The sequence below is a fragment of the Benincasa hispida genome, chromosome 5 (assembly GCF_009727055.1).
Source record: "Benincasa hispida cultivar B227 chromosome 5, ASM972705v1, whole genome shotgun sequence".
NCBI classification, from domain to species: domain Eukaryota; kingdom Viridiplantae; phylum Streptophyta; class Magnoliopsida; order Cucurbitales; family Cucurbitaceae; genus Benincasa; species Benincasa hispida.
In genome coordinates, this window is record NC_052353.1 from 61935239 (window position 1) to 61951314 (window position 16076).

Below are 16076 nucleotides of genomic sequence, written 5' to 3' on the forward strand. Positions count from 1 at the left end.
AAACATGAAAACTTGTAGAGGGCAATTATAATGTAATAAATTAGTGGCCTTATATATAATTCCTAGCCCTGCCACTGTATGAGTGTATAGCAAACGAAACATACTAGTGTATAAAAATATTCTTGAGAAAATGTAACCAAACACGTGATTATTTTATTTTAATTTTTTTTTATAATTTTTTAAAAATGAAAATGACTTTTTGGAAAAAAAAATCAAAACGCCACTTTTACATATCAAAATTGAATGAAAATGGTAAAACTATATATTTTGGCACTAAGCATTTTTAAGAATACATAACTAAATATCCAAAACGAACCTAGCTCAATTGGCATGTGTATTAGTAACTATGAGATTTATGATTAAAATTCTCTTGCCCTAATTATACTAAAAAAATAACACATTAAAATGACATATAACAAATCCAAATGCCCTTCAATCTTGTTTATTTAATGCATAAAATAAAAAAAAAACTTCAACTTCAAAAGAAAAAAGAGTAAAGATCATGGAATCAAATTTTCATCAATATGTAAATATTTTCATTAATATTTACACATTTTTGTGAGATTGACATCAATGAATCAATATTTTCATTATTTCATAAAAAAAAAACATAAAAAATAAAAAATAAGTAAGCAATTGAATATGATATAATTTTCACTTAGTTTTAAAAACGTAAAATGTATATTTACTAAACTAGTTTATTTTTGAATTTTTGTTTTTATTATTTTTCCAAAAATATCTATTTACATCAGCATTGTAATGATATTTTTATGGCCATTTTTGGTAAAATTGAGACCGCTATGGAGTAGAAAAAAATGGAGAAGTGGGCCAAAGGGTTTGTTTAAGATTGGGCCATCTCTATGTACGGAGAAGACGGGGACGATCAAAAGGCAAAAAGGTGGCCGTTGGTCAGGTTGAATTCTTGTGTTTTTGACAACCGCCGGCAAAGAGCCCAGTTGGATAAAAGCAGGGGCCACGGCGACCCACTTCTGCCGCCAACCTTGAATTGTCAACGCAATCAACAACAGGTAAAACTAAATCTTTATTCTCTTTTCACACTTAACCCTCAAATCCTCACCTACTCTCTACTTTAACATTCCTTTGTTCATAATTTTATGCTCTGATTGTCAACCCCGCCCCCGCCGGCGCTTTAACGGAGCTTCCCTGCAACCCAACAATACTCGTCTATCACTGTACGCTAACGTTTATCTGTTTCAATTCAATTCGACCACATGGGCTTCCATTTTTTTATATGCTTAATTGCTTCGCCACCTGCCTCTCCCAATGCCATTTGATCATTAGTTTTATATTGACAAAGCAAGATAATGAATTCATTAATTGGGAAGTTGAATTATTCTCAATAGTCTCCCTCGTGGTCTTCCTTTTCAACGCTGTTGTGGTTTTTGCCGTCATGGTTTTGGTCAGAATATTACAATAATACGATGGCTATCCCAATATCTAGAATTTTAGGATCCCATAAAAACCAAAATATCATTTCCTCCCTCCATAATCTTGTAACGACTTATGGCGTCTTCGTCTTTAGGTTTCGTCTTTGTTCTTTGTGCTATTGCTTCCATCGTTAGCCACCTGATTGTTTTGTCTCAAGCTCAGAATTCAGCTCAACCCACCACCGATCCGGATCAAGGTTCTCTCTCTCTCTCTCTCACTCCTTTCCCACCTTTAGTGTGTTCTTAGATGAAGGCTATGTTGCTCACTTTTCTTATACTCGACCAAAAACCCACTTAGAAGCTTTCATTTTCCATACCAAAGTTTAGAAACAGTATTCAATTCAATTGAACTCTTTTGTTTTGTTCATGATTTGAGCTTTTATTTATATTCATCTTTGTGAGGATCGCCATGGAGTAGATATAGGTCTGAAGACTTTATTCAAACAACTACATTGGAATTGATTGATTATATCTTCTGAGTGTGTATGTGTGCGTGTGCAGCAAGAGCTCTGAATTCCATATTTAGACAATGGCGAATTTCGGCGCCATCAGGGGCGTGGAATATAAGCGGGAATCTGTGCAGTGGGAGGGCAATCGACACGACAACCCCCATCGATAGTAATGGAAACCTCAATCCTCTTATAAAATGTGATTGCTCAGCCAACAACGGTGCTACTTGCCTCATCACTCAACTGTATTTCTCTCTCTCTCTCTCACACTCTTTCTCTCTCTGCATCTATCACATTGTATTTGAAGAGCTGGAACACTTTAAATTAGTTTTCTTTATGATTGCCTTAAGCATTCATGTCTATATGTATGATTGTTAGGACTTGAGTTTAATTGTGGAAATCTAGAATCAAATTATTGCATAAAACTAATTTATAGGTGGGGCATCCGTTTTCAACCACTTTTTAGTGAGTCCAATTCTTTAAGTACTGATATACATGGACTGTTTAAAAATAGGATGCAGGAATTTGTATAGTATATACATATGATATCAATAATTTGGCAAGGGTCAGCCGATGGAAAATATCAGTCCTTTCAGAAAACTAATCCCGCCGTATTGGTTTTATGTTTAGCATCCAGACAAATCCGGTTGATCATAAGAGGATATAATCTAATGTTCGTTGTTTCCTTTCTTGTTCTGTTTGAAACTCATGTTATTTATATGGTTTTGCAGGCACGTTTATGCAATAAATGTTGTTGGTGTACTCCCACCAGAGCTATGGACATTAACTTCCCTCACATATCTGTATGTTTTCTTCCTTAGACATATTTATTTTTGAGTATTGCTTCATGTCTAAGGTGGAGAATTTGAATCTATATTCTCTTATAGAAAGTAGAGATGCCTTAACTGCTGACATATCCACGTATTGCCACATATATGTGTGTTTGATATTATATCAAGTGTAATGTGGAAAGTTTTACCGGTAGCACATGCAATTAAATTAAACTGATTTTTTTTCAGGAAGCTGGATCAAAATTTCTTGACAGGAACACTATCTGCATCTGTTGGTAATCTGACACAATTGCGAACCTTGTAAGGCAATTCATAACTTTTTCTATTGACCTCAGTAGACATACTAGTATATCAAAGATCAACATTAAGAAGTTTCATCCTCTTTCTAAATTTGATCAAATTATGATTAGGAGCCTGGGCATTAATGCATTATCAGGGGAACTTCCGAAGGAACTTGGATCTCTTTCTAAACTGGAAATATTGTAAGTTCTCTGTTTCTACTCAACTCTGAAAGACTTCTGAATGTCTAGCTAATCACATTTTTTTTTTTTTTTTTTTTGAAAAGGAAACGAGTCTCTTTATCAATAAATTAGTGAGACAAAAGCTCAAGGTACAAGAGGATTATACAATGAGCATTAAGACTAAGGATCAACGAATACACCCGAACATCTCAACTAGGTTGACACCCCCATAGCGCCCTCATCATATCCTACAAACTAACACAAAAATGTATTAATCAGTGGCTAACAAGAATCGACATAACAAGACCTAACGATACAAGAACTAGAATAAAGAAAAACAAAGATGTGAAAAGAAACCAATAAAGAGCAGCTGAAACAATGGACACAGAGTCTGCAATTAAGCTGGAAAGATAAATGCTCGCCAATTCAGATTGAACTCTTGGATGCTGTAACTTTCAAAGCGCTTAGAAAGGATGCACTCAAAGTGCTTAGAAAGGATGCACCAAGATGAAGCGTTGCGACGGGTGATTTCAAAACGATCCAACCATCTAAGGAATTTTTCATTGAACACCCTTTGATTTCTTTCAAACCATAATTCTGCCAAAAGCGCCTTTACCGTGTTAAACCAAAGTAAATGAGAGGATTTATTAAAGCACGTCCCAACTAAGAGTTGCTTGCATTTCCTCGAAATTCTTCGCTAAACACCCAAGATAGATTGAAGATAGAAAACATATTCACCCAACACCTAACTGAATAAGGGCACGAAAAGAAGAGATGATGGGGATCTTTGCCATGCTGATGGCACAACGGACAAATGGATGGAGAAAGGCTGCTAACTTTGTATTAAATCTAAGAAACGAACATTTTCAATTTTTTTTTTTATTATATGAAATATTTTCTTTGCACCCTAAAATTCTAAATCCACTCAGATGATTATGTTTTTTTTCCCTTATTTCTGAATGGGACTTGGGAGTAATGAAACTTTCAAGAGTACAGATGCGGATCATTGGCATTATGTGTCTTGCAGCTGTTTTTATTTCATATGAACATATTTAACTGTTGCGTTTTGACTGATATTGTAGGGCATTTGGGTCCAACAATTTCTCTGGTCCCTTACCGTCAGAGCTTGGAAATCTTTCTGTGTTAAGGGAACTGTAAGCTTTTCTTTTCTTTTTCTCTCCCCTTCCCCCCCACCCCCACAAGTGCTCATAACTTGTATCTGCCATTTTAACCTATACAATTCTGTAGTCATGTGTTTTGCCCTCAGTTTTTTTATATTCAGAACCTTGATGGATGTGCCCTTCTGTAGCTCATGATTTTTGTAATTGCCAGAAATACCACGATCTTTTTTATTTTTATAACACACGAAGAAAGATGACTTGCTATTATTGATAGAAAGCTCACAGTAAAACTCACTCTTGTACAAATGATAGGAATTATATATATCATATGAAACAGTAACTATTCATTGATTTGATGAAATGGAATATAAAAGAAGATCCTACCAAGAGATAATTACAAAAGACACTTCCATTGATTAGTAAGGGTGTTACAATTATAATTACAGAAAAGAGGAGACAACTTGCTCTTAGCAATAGCTAGTAGATAAGATTTGCTCCAAGTGACAACTTGCTCCAAGGATAGGAATTTTATCCTATTTGACGTTCATCAACTTAACACTAAAAACGTTACAAGTAGAACCTCATATGTTGACTTTTTGCATACCTAAGTAGATGTTTGAGATCCAGACTTCAGTTAACGAAGAGTATAAAGTTGGAGACATAAAAGAAACAAAAGACTGAAAACTAAACCAACTTTTGTGAAAGAACAAGCTCATTAACTTAACGGTTCCCTAGCCTGGGGTTGACTCATAGTGCTTACCTATTTGTAATCATGATCATTTTACTTTAATGGTGAGTTTTTTGATGCAAGAATAAAAAATCCTAATTTGATTCTGGGTCCCTTCACCTTGTGATATGTATGACTTATGAGTTATGAGCGTGCTGAATAGTCTGAATGAATACATTTGTCCTGAATTGCAATCTTTGACTATAAATTAGGGTTTTGTTATGCTTGGTTGTGGAGATCTATCTTTACTTTGCCTTGCACTTGTTCATTATACTGATAATTTGTTAATCATGTTTGTCTTGATAGATACATTGATAGCTCTGGAGTTTCAGGTGGTATTCCTCCATCATTTTCAAGTCTAAGAAACTTGCAGACAGTGTAATCCATTTTCGGGCTTTAACTCTTCCTAACTTTATCAGCCAAGAATGCATCATTTAGACATTAAGCTCTTCTCTGAACAGATGGGCATCAGACAATGAATTCACTGGCAGAATACCTGATTTCATCGGGAATTGGACAAGGCTCACATCTTTGTAAGAAAATTATGTTAACATGTTTCTTCTTAGCTCCAAACCCCCCCTCCCCTTCTCCAAAATGGTGCCTCATGGCCTAAGCAACCGCTGAAGATTTTATTATGATGAAAATTCTCATTAAAATCCATTTTTTTTTACTGTGATACGCAAATATGAAATGTTTGTGGCTACTTGCAATTTCTAGTAAAGGTGAAGATCTGTCAGATTTATATTATCTGCTCACTTTTGTAGGAGGTTTCAAGGAAACTCTTTTACAGGTTCCATACCATCGACATTTTCAAACTTGACATCTTTGACTGAGTTGTGAGTAACTTTAACCATTTCAGGGTATTTGGTCTGTGTACTGCTTGAATCATTGCTAATGTACCATTTATAATTAATATAGGAGAATAGGTGATTTATCCAATGGGAGCTCTTCTCTAGCATTCATCACTAAAATGACATCTCTAACTATCCTGTGAGTGGGCTGCATTTTTTGTTTCATTGCTCTTATTTATTATTGTTTCTTTTTTCTTTGTTTATAAATATTTTAAATCTCCCAAACGTTTTTATAATTATAACATTCCTTTTCTTGCAGGGTGTTGAGAAATAATAATATGACTGGTTCAATTCCATCCAACATTGGAGAATTTCGTAGACTTACCCAGCTGTAAGAATTCCTCATCAATGTATAAGTGTTTAAATGAATTTGTTGCTGGTAATGAGCTAGGTTAAATTTTTTTTCTGTTACAAATAAATTTGACTCATACATATGTACGTCAGATTTTGTGAGATATTCTTGCCTCACCAAATCACCCTAGAAACAACGTTTCATGTGTTTTTTTTATAAAGAAATTCTGTTGGTGTCATTTCATCTCCAAACTGATTAACAAGTTGAGATGGGATTCATTTTGATGGTAAATTTAGGAACCTGTTGTCCTTGTTTTTTTCTTACCATTATGAAATTTAGTGCTTTTGGAGAGTTGAATCCTATTTGAAGATCAGATTTTTTTCTTAAAAGTTTGTGGTTTTGGTGATAATCTGACTTTATTCTCCTTTCTATTGTAGGGACTTGAGCTTCAACAACTTGACAGGAGAGATTCCAAGCTCACTTTTCAGTTTGAGCTCACTATCACACTTGTAACATCCAACCCTTCCTTCAATAACCATCTGACTCCCACCGTTTTTTGGTTAAATTGAAGTGTATATTCTCGGTCTTTTGTGCAGGATTCTTGGAAATAACAAGTTAAATGGGACCCTACCTACACAGAAGAGTACATCACTTGTAAATATGTGAGTTTGTCTTGCAAATGTTGATTTCAGTTATGACAATGCCCCTTACAAATGGATCTGATTTAGGAAGATTTCTTTTGATCAATTAGATGGATGATATGTCATATTCCTAGAAATGAAATTTCTCTATCTCAAAGATATATGAAAGATGCTATCTTCTTTTCTTTATGCTCCAAGGGAATGCTTTTTTTTTTTTTTACCAAACATCTCGATTACAGAGTTAGAATGTTCATATTAAGGTGTTGCGTAGGATGCGTTTCTTGGGTAATCTTAAAATACATGTTCTCTGACATTTAGGTTTTGAGAGAGTATGGTATTCATTCAGGCATACAATCATATGCTTGATTTTGCAATTTGAAAACAGTGGCAACAATTTCTCTTGGCATACTTAGATTTATTGGCTCACACACTAAAGAATCTGACTACCTGTTCAAAATGTTTAAATTCTACCTGACATGAATTATTGTGGAAAGTTTAAGCTATATTATTTAGCTTGACTTGATAAGTCCACATCTTAATGGTCATTTTTCACATTTTAATTTTGCACCTTTCTTTGGCTATTAACTTCTGTACCGAGTACTAATGCCTTTACATTTGATCTTGTAGAGACTTGTCATATAATGATTTATCAGGGAGCTTTCCTGCTTGGATCAACCAGCAAAACTTACAACTGTAAGTAATGGGCCATTTTTCTGTTCTATATCTTTTTCTTTACAATCATGAAAATTACAATAATACACTCCCTACCTACTCATGTAACATTAAGATGAAGGTTATGATATAATCTTGTTGGCTTTGATATGCAGAAATTTAGTTGCCAACAATTTCACAATTGAAAGTGGCAGTATCAGGTATTTCCATGAGTCGATTAAATATCCTTAATCTCTTACAAACACTTTATTTTCTTAAAGTTTCCTGTTTAACACATTTCTCTTTTGCTTTCAGTGGTTTGCCTTCTGGATTGAATTGTCTTCAACGCAACTTTCCTTGTAATCGAGGCCGTCCAATATGTGAGTAGAAATTACAAATAAATTATTCCTATTTGTTGTATGTTTCTCTGAGGAAGAGGAAAAACTACCTCAAGCTCACTTTTGTCCACTCCAGTTCAACTTCAAGCTGATGTAAAATCTCAAATCTTGTGATTCTAAATACCTTGTTTTCCCCTCATATATTTTCATACGAGTTTCTAAACATACTATTCTACATCTTCATAATGCTGACATTTGACATAAGGCAAGTATAAGTCAGAAGATGCCCCGTCCTACGGGTGGATATCTTTTTTCTTAACTCCTTTCTTGTATATGTATGCCAGATTCTGATTTTGGGATCAAGTGTGGAGGTCCACAGATCAGAAGTTCATCAGGGATTTTGTTTGAAAGGGAAAATGAGACTCTCGGTCCTGCTACGTACTTTGTTACTGAGTCACAAAGGTGGGCTGTTAGTAATACTGGATACTTTACTGGGACCAACAATCCTCAATACACAGCCAATACGTTGACTCAATTCCCAAACACCCTTGACACAGAACTTTTTCAGACACAACGACTATCTGCTTCATCATTGAGATACTATGGACTAGGGCTTGAGAATGGCAACTACACTGTGAACCTTCATTTTGCAGAAATAGTTTTCCCAGATTCAAATACATGGCAAAGCCGTGGGAGGCGTCTCTTTGATATATATATACAGGTTCCTTTTTATTTCTTCTTCATTTTATAATCTTGTTATGACTCTTCGTTTACCATACTTCCAGGCAGAGGCAAAAAATAAATTATTGTCCTAAATCTTGGGATACACCAACGCTTTGCCTATATTTCATCCAATATCTTAAGTTTGTCTCTAAATTTATACATACAAGTTCAGGGACCTTGTTAAAAACATGAAAATACAGGGACTAAAATTGTAATTTAATAACCATATTTTAACCTTCTGCTTTCAACTTTGAGTCTGATGGGTGTTAACAACACTTACAGTTTTGTTTATGTTTATGCAGTAAGAATAAGTGTCATCCGTCCTGTGTTTTAAATTTCATTTTATTAATATTATATTCCCATTCTGTTCTTTGATATTCCTCAACAGACTGATGCTCATTTTCCGCTGTGCCTTCATCTGTTCCTTTGTCTGAGTTCATCATCATTGGTTATTGGTTTCAGGGAAATCGTGTGTTACAGAATTTTGATATTAGGAAGGAGGCAGGTGGTTCTTTCCTTGCTGTCAGGAGGAATTTTACGGCTGAAGTTACAGAAAACTTCCTGGAAATTCATCTCTTCTGGGCGGGGAAAGGTACTTGCTGCATACCTAGTCAGGGTGCTTTTGGACCCGCTGTTTCAGCCATCAGTGCTACCCCAGGTAATTAGTAATAGTAAGTTTTGTTCTTTGTTTTGAGTCCTTGTTTTCAAGTATTTTCAATTAAGTAGTGAGTTTTTCTGCAGATTTTGTACCAACTGTCAGTAACGTACCTCCAAGCACTAAGGAGAATAGAACGGGCCTAATTGTAGGGCTCGTTGTTGGTTTAGGATCTGTTCTCTTTCTGATTATTGGTGCAGTTTTCCTTGTTGTTCAGAGAAGGAAAAGGCGTCGTGCCTATGAAGATGAAGGTAATTTCAAGGAATCTGCTTCTAAGTAGTTATTTGCTTCTGAATCTGTTGCATTCCATTTTGGCTCTGCATTCGAGGAGGTATTCTGAACCTTCTATCCATGTCTGTAACATTTATTATTATTTTGCAGAGCTCCTAGGAATAGACATTAGACCGTACACTTTTAGTTTTTCTGAACTAAGGAGTGCCACAAATGACTTTAGTTCATCCAACAAACTTGGCGAGGGAGGATTTGGACCTGTTTACAAGGTATAGTCTTTCTTTTGAATGTTCAAGGAGTGGATAGGGCTAAGCAAATGTCATTACCTTGGCTGTCTCCTGTTGTATTATTCACATCTGATTCAGTTACCTGAAGCTACCCAATAAATATCTGCAATCTTGTTTTGTGAAAAAAAGAAAAGATAATGTTGTAGATCTTGGCAATCTATAACCATTGAGGGGAAAATGCTAAGGGTGTTACACCATAACTGAAATCTATTTGTCTTAGACTGAATCAACCTTGCAGGTGAGGATTAAACGTGTCATAAGAACTAACGGTTCTTGCTTTGTAGTTCATACAATAGTGGGAAGATTATATCTTCTTCTTCTTCTTCTTCTTCTTTTTTTTTTTTTTTTTTTTTTTTTTTTTTTTTTTTTTTTTTTTCCATTCCAAAGTATTGGTATTGCTACTATCTGCTACTATCTGAGGTTTTTTTTACCCTTTAGGGAACATTAAATGATGGAAGAGTGGTTGCTGTGAAGCAACTTTCAGTGGCATCCCACCAAGGAAAGAGCCAGTTTGTCACTGAGATCGCTACAATATCTGCAGTACAACATCGTAACCTTGTGAAATTATATGGATGTTGTATCGAGGCCGATAAAAGACTCCTTGTTTATGAGTTTCTAGAAAACAAGAGTCTTGACCAAGCATTATTTGGTAAGGAATTTAGTAAGGAAGTTCAATATCCAACTTTTTGGCTGTTGAAAACAAAGATGGTTGTATTTATGCATGGCTTTTATCTGGCAGGACAAAAACATTTGGTTATTGATTGGCCGACACGTTTTGAGATATGCGTGGGTGTAGCAAGGGGTCTCACTTACCTTCATGAGGAATCAAGACTTCGCATAGTGCACAGAGATGTTAAGGCCAGTAACATCCTGCTTGATGGTAATCTGATTCCCAAAATTTCAGATTTTGGTTTAGCCAAACTTTATGATGACAAAAAGACTCATATAAGCACCCGTGTTGCTGGGACAATGTAAGATCAATTCATTAATTAAAATTTCTGTTTTATTTTATATATTTTTTTGGTACGAGTACTAATGTTGGCCACCGTTCTGTTGCAGTGGTTATCTTGCACCTGAGTATGCCATGCGTGGCCACCTTACAGAGAAGGCCGATGTCTTTGGATTTGGTGTCGTGGCTCTTGAAATTGTTAGTGGAAGGCCAAATTCAGACCCAAGCTTGGAGCAAGACAAAATCTATCTTCTCGAATGGGTAAGAATGAATCTTTTTTCCTGTTTTATTAAGAACTTCTTTCTCACTTTGGTGCCACTTATACTTTCTCTTCCTAAGCACCCTCCCCAGGCTTATTTGATATCATATCCTTTTCCTGATCCTCCTCTTAACTTTACCTTTGATCTTAAATCCATAGTAGCCTGAACCTTGCATTTTCTCTCATAACTCAACGATGACACCAGAAATATATGCATTCTTACTCAGAAATTGGTGCATTCTTCATCTTCTCGCTTACATTCGAATTTCATTTAGAAGTTCTCTGATAAATTCCTGTTTTGCTGCTTGTAGGCATGGTACCTCCACGAAAACAACTGTGAACTTGAGATGGTGGATTCTGAATTATCAGAGTTCAGCAAGGAGGAAGTAAAAAGGGTAATTGGTGTAGCTCTTCTGTGTACTCAAACATCCCCAGCTCTTCGACCATCGATGTCCCGTGTGGTGGCAATGCTGACTGGAGACATTGAAGTGGCCGCTGTAACTTCCAAACCAGGGTACCTGACAGATTGGAAATTTGATGACATTACAAGCTTTATAGATACTCCATCAACTGAAGAACCTGATACCGGCCGTTATGCATCGACAAGTTCGAGTCTTGTTGATACAAAGCGCTCGCCAGCCAATGCTTCTGAACCAATGCTTCGTGGATTATTAGGTGAGGGTAGGTGAAGAAGCATAGTATTGACATTTCATTTTTTGGTTTCATATTTACTCAACATGCCCCCACCTCCGGCTTTGTACATATCAATACATAATGTGTGTCCTATGGAACCTCCCATTTGTGAATTATTTAAGATTTCAATTATTTTTGTGCTTGAGTTTGTATGTTGAATTGTTTGACTATTAGTCTCCCTCGTCGTACAATATAGGTTTTTTCAAAGAACTTATGTATAAGCATATTTCCAGATCTTTGGTCTCTAAACCAAGCTCTGGCTTACTATTTATTGGTCTTTTATTCTTTCTTCACCCTTTCAATATTTTATTGATTTATAGCTGGTAGTGGCGAGAAAAAGGACCAAAATGTTTTTCTTGTTTTCTAAATTGCAAATGTAAGGGGCTGGGTAGGTCAAGTATTGCCTCTAAAAACACTTGTAAGTAGCTACTACAATTTATTCTTTTGAAAAAAGAAAAAAAATCCCAAAGTTTTAAGAATATTTTCCTTTTTTATTACAACAAATATGGGATAGGAGAATTCGAACTAGGGAAAAATATATGTTAACTATTGTTAAAGCTTTGTTCATGTTGGTAAAAGTATTTTTTATTTGGCTTGGTCTCAAAATGCTACATATTTTCTTTAAGTTTTGAATCTAATTTTCTTTTAGTATCAAATTTTAAAAGTTATACACTTTTACCTCTAAATCACTTTTGGTCCTTTGCATGAACTTTCACCATCGATTAATTTAACATATCAATGGTGTAGTGTGTTCCAAGTTCCAAGCTGATTTGTGCAGTTGGTGCGTTCCAATTTGAGGAAGTGGAGAAGAGTTAATGCAGCAAGGATGAAATGGTGGAAGTAAATAGTAATAACAAGAAAAGAACCATTTTTGGAAAGAACGTAAAATTGTTATCCAAATAATACCACCAAAGCAACAAAATAAAAGTGCAGATCAGAGGAATCTGCAGTGAAACAATAACCAATCTCCAAATCCCTCTTTAATTAGTTGTTACATAGAACAACCCTAATAATCCCAAGAAACATACAAGAAACAAAGAAGAAAAACAGAGTGATGAAATCCCTTGAAGACCATTTTCTCACAGCCTTAGCTTCAACCCTCAGGCTCTTTGCCCTCCTCAGCGCATCCACCTCCTTCAGCAAATCAAATTCAATCCCTTTCCTTTTCAATTCATCCACACACTTTGACAGCAAATTCCTGTCTTCCTTTTCCCTTTCCAGCAATTTCTCCAAATGGGCTTCAACATCCGTCTTGTATCTCACTGCCCAAATGATGCCCAGAGAAAACAAGAGAGAACAGAGCGACGGTATCCATGATCTCTTGCAGGCTACGCCATGGAAATCCTTGGTCGACGCATTGAAGAGGAGGAGTATGGCTGTGGAATGGAAGACGAAGAAGAAGATGTGAAGCATTGTGATTTCTCTTCTCACAGAGTCGATTTGGGTTTCTTTCAGTGAAATTCTGCCGAAGATTAGTTCTTCTTCCTTCAGCCATTGCTTGAGAAGAAGTTTGTGGGTTGGGGTTTCTGCAATTTGGTGAAGTGGGTGTGAAGGCTTTGGTTCCATGATCGATAAGGCTTTGTTGTTATCATCCATGGAAATGACTTACAAAACAGAGAGTTAAAGAAGAAGAAGCACAAAATAGAAAGAAGAATGATGCAACAGGGAGGATGAAATTGGAGGTTTTTGAAAGGAGGCTCTCTGCTTCTTTCATTTGCTTTTTTTCAAATAATTGTAACGGTCGGATCTGGAAAAGCTTTGAATTTCGTTTTTCCTTAAATGCCCCTACCCCTTTCCATTCAACAATGGGCGCGTGCGCGTCTGTGCTTCACGCCACCGCCATCACAACGGCCAAGGGAACCCAAGCCCTAAGTTTCTTTACAAATCTCCGATTTGTCCTCACACATCAATTATCTAATTTTTTTAAAAAATTTTTGATTAAATTACAAAAACCACTCCTAAAATACGACAATAGTTGCAATTATACCATCAAATTTATAATTGTAAAAGTTGAATCCTCAAACTATATAAGTGTTAAAATTGGACTCTAAAATTTACATAATTATAGAAATTATAACGAATTTTGTAAGTTTGAGAATTCGATTTTATCATTTAGGGATCAAATTTCTACAACTATGGAAAGTTTGAGGGTCCAATTTTGACACTTGTAGAAATTTGAGAGCTCAAGTTTTATAATCGAAAATTTGAGAGTATAATTATAATTACTACATACATTTTTCATATTTTGGGGTGATTTTATAATTTTCCCTACTTTTTTTTAGAAAGAACTCAACATCTCAACCTTATAACATTCTCATTCGTAGTACTTACTTTGCTTGGATAGTTATTTATGGGTTAAATTACTTGTGGATGAAATTTAAAGTGACTCTAGTTTTCCAACCTTTTTTTTAAGTGTTTAACAAATTCTTAAAATTTTATTTTTAGACAAAATTTGAATTCTATGCTTAATGAGATTTTAAACCATCTAAATCCGTTAGAAAATTTATAATCTTGAAACTTCAAAAATCAAATTTAAATACTAAACTTATAATTTAAACTTAATTCTTTTTATTCCCAAATTATATTACATTCATTTATTTCTTGATAAATTATCGTTAATGGAATTAATTTTTTTACCATCCTTTTCTTTTTCAGTTTCCTTTGCAAAATATTGGTTTCGGTGAGGGATATAAATGTTACTCTTTTTCATTTTCTTCATTTATCTTTTTAATATTTTTCTTTTCTAACAACTAAGGGGACAAACCCCAATATTATATTATTATTGGAAGTAGAGAAGAAAGATCCTCTTACATTTTGTTGATTTTTTTTTTTCAGAATAATAGAGAGAAGAGAGGTTGAAAGAGAATATATATATATATATATATATATCTGTATATATATTTATATGTATATCTGTGTGTGTATATAATGGGATAAAATCATGGATACTAACATGTGGAAATGCTTTATCTTATCTTCACATTTTGGTTATCTTTCCTCAAGGATTTAAAAGCATTGAAATTCGTGGTTTGAAATCCGGTAAGATAGATTGGCATGCAACTTATTGAAAAATTTTTGGGAACAATAACTCGAGTAGCACCATAACTTATGACTTTTGCAAGTATACATTTATTTTGATCGAGGAAAAGAAAATTAGATAAGAATTTCAAGTTTTAATTTTTACTAGAAGAACTTCTAATTACAGTAAAAACAAATATAATTCACAAAAAGTTAAAAAGAAAATTGAGTAAGGCATATCGTAACAGCCTCCTTTATAGTTTGAACAACTTCATGAACAATATTTTTAACTTCTTCCATAGTATTTCCTTGAAATAGAGCATAGTTTTAATCATTCCCTCCAATCTCACCAACAAAAAAACAAAGCAGCTTTTAGTGGATGAGCATTGGATGCCAAAGGAGGAGGAAGAAGAAGAAAGGCCAAATAAGAAAAAGAGAGGGCCCAATTAAGAAGTGCCATTATTGAAGAAGAAATAATTAAAGAGCTAAACTAAGCGAGCAATAATTTTATGGAAGACTGAGGATGGTCAATATCTTTCTCCTTTTTCGATTAGGAATTCTCTAACAATTGAATTTCCTTTTTATTTTCCGATTCTCCATTTTTACGTTTCCTTTTTCACCTAAAAATCCTTTATTTTTTGAGATCATATGATCTAATTTAGTTTATTTTCAGAATAATGATTAATCTAGTTGCACGTGCACAATGCATTCATCATTTGGTCTCTATTCTTAATATTTAAATACTTATCCATTTATAATCTATAATCTATAATCTATTAAAAAGTGAAAATATAGGAAAACTTTTTTGGACACCTTTGTTCCTTCTTTATTTTTTTCACAATATGTCATTATCGACTAATATAATTACTTAATTAATTAATCCATAATTATCAATAATAAATATATAATTAATATTACAATATTGAAATACAAAAAGTTATTTCGTTCCACTTAAAATAGTTTAAATTTTACTTTAACTATAATCAATAAAAAGTTTTAGAATTCAAAGAGCTTTTGTAATTCTTACCTCCAGCTATTATAAAAATGGTGTTTTCACAGTTTCATTCTTTCCCCATTTTTGTTCTCTCACTTCATCGTTCTCAAAGGCTTTCCAATTTTTGAAGCATCTCAAGTTGTTGGTGTTATATTGAAGTTGCAAAAGGTGCACGTGTCGAATCAAGATCTCGAATTCTAGGTTTTTTTTTTTTTTTTTTTTTTTTTTTTTTTTTTTTTTAATGAATGGATTTTAGGCTTTTGTTACTTTACTTTAGAACTTTATGAAGGTCTAGCAAGTCGAATATTAGTGTTTGTCTAGCAAGTGAGCAAATTTATAAGGAATTAGTTATAAAACACGTGCAATGCGCGTGGCTAAAGATCTTTAGAATGTGAATTTTGTCAGTGAAATTTTGATAACTGTTGTAAAATTGGGGAGCACAACGGGAATACGGATATGAAAAATATAATATAATAATAAGATATAATATAATAAAT

At 34.3% G+C, this 16076-nt stretch overlaps 2 protein-coding genes across 2 annotated transcripts; one reads left to right on the forward strand and one right to left on the reverse strand.

Moving 5' to 3' along the window:
* The first annotated feature begins 1095 nt into the window (after positions 1-1095).
* On the forward strand, positions 1096-11836 carry LOC120077945 (probable LRR receptor-like serine/threonine-protein kinase At1g56140). The gene is made up of 24 exons (XM_039032078.1): positions 1096-1645; positions 1950-2142; positions 2629-2700; positions 2917-2988; positions 3099-3170; positions 4232-4303; positions 5304-5375; positions 5459-5530; positions 5762-5833; positions 5916-5987; positions 6108-6179; positions 6578-6649; positions 6737-6802; positions 7409-7474; positions 7609-7653; positions 7748-7812; positions 8115-8491; positions 8956-9151; positions 9235-9399; positions 9530-9648; positions 10105-10315; positions 10406-10637; positions 10726-10876; positions 11186-11836. The coding sequence occupies exons 1-24, from the start codon at positions 1525-1527 to the stop codon at positions 11561-11563; spliced, it is 3105 nt and encodes a 1034-aa protein (XP_038888006.1). The 5' UTR covers positions 1096-1524; the 3' UTR covers positions 11564-11836.
* Positions 11837-12071: 235 nt separating this feature from the next.
* Positions 12072-13434, reverse strand: LOC120077946. Its single transcript, XM_039032079.1, has one exon. It carries the CDS (start codon positions 13161-13163, stop codon positions 12552-12554), a length of 612 nt encoding a protein of 203 aa, XP_038888007.1. The 5' UTR covers positions 13164-13434; the 3' UTR covers positions 12072-12551.
* Positions 13435-16076: the final 2642 nt, after the last annotated feature.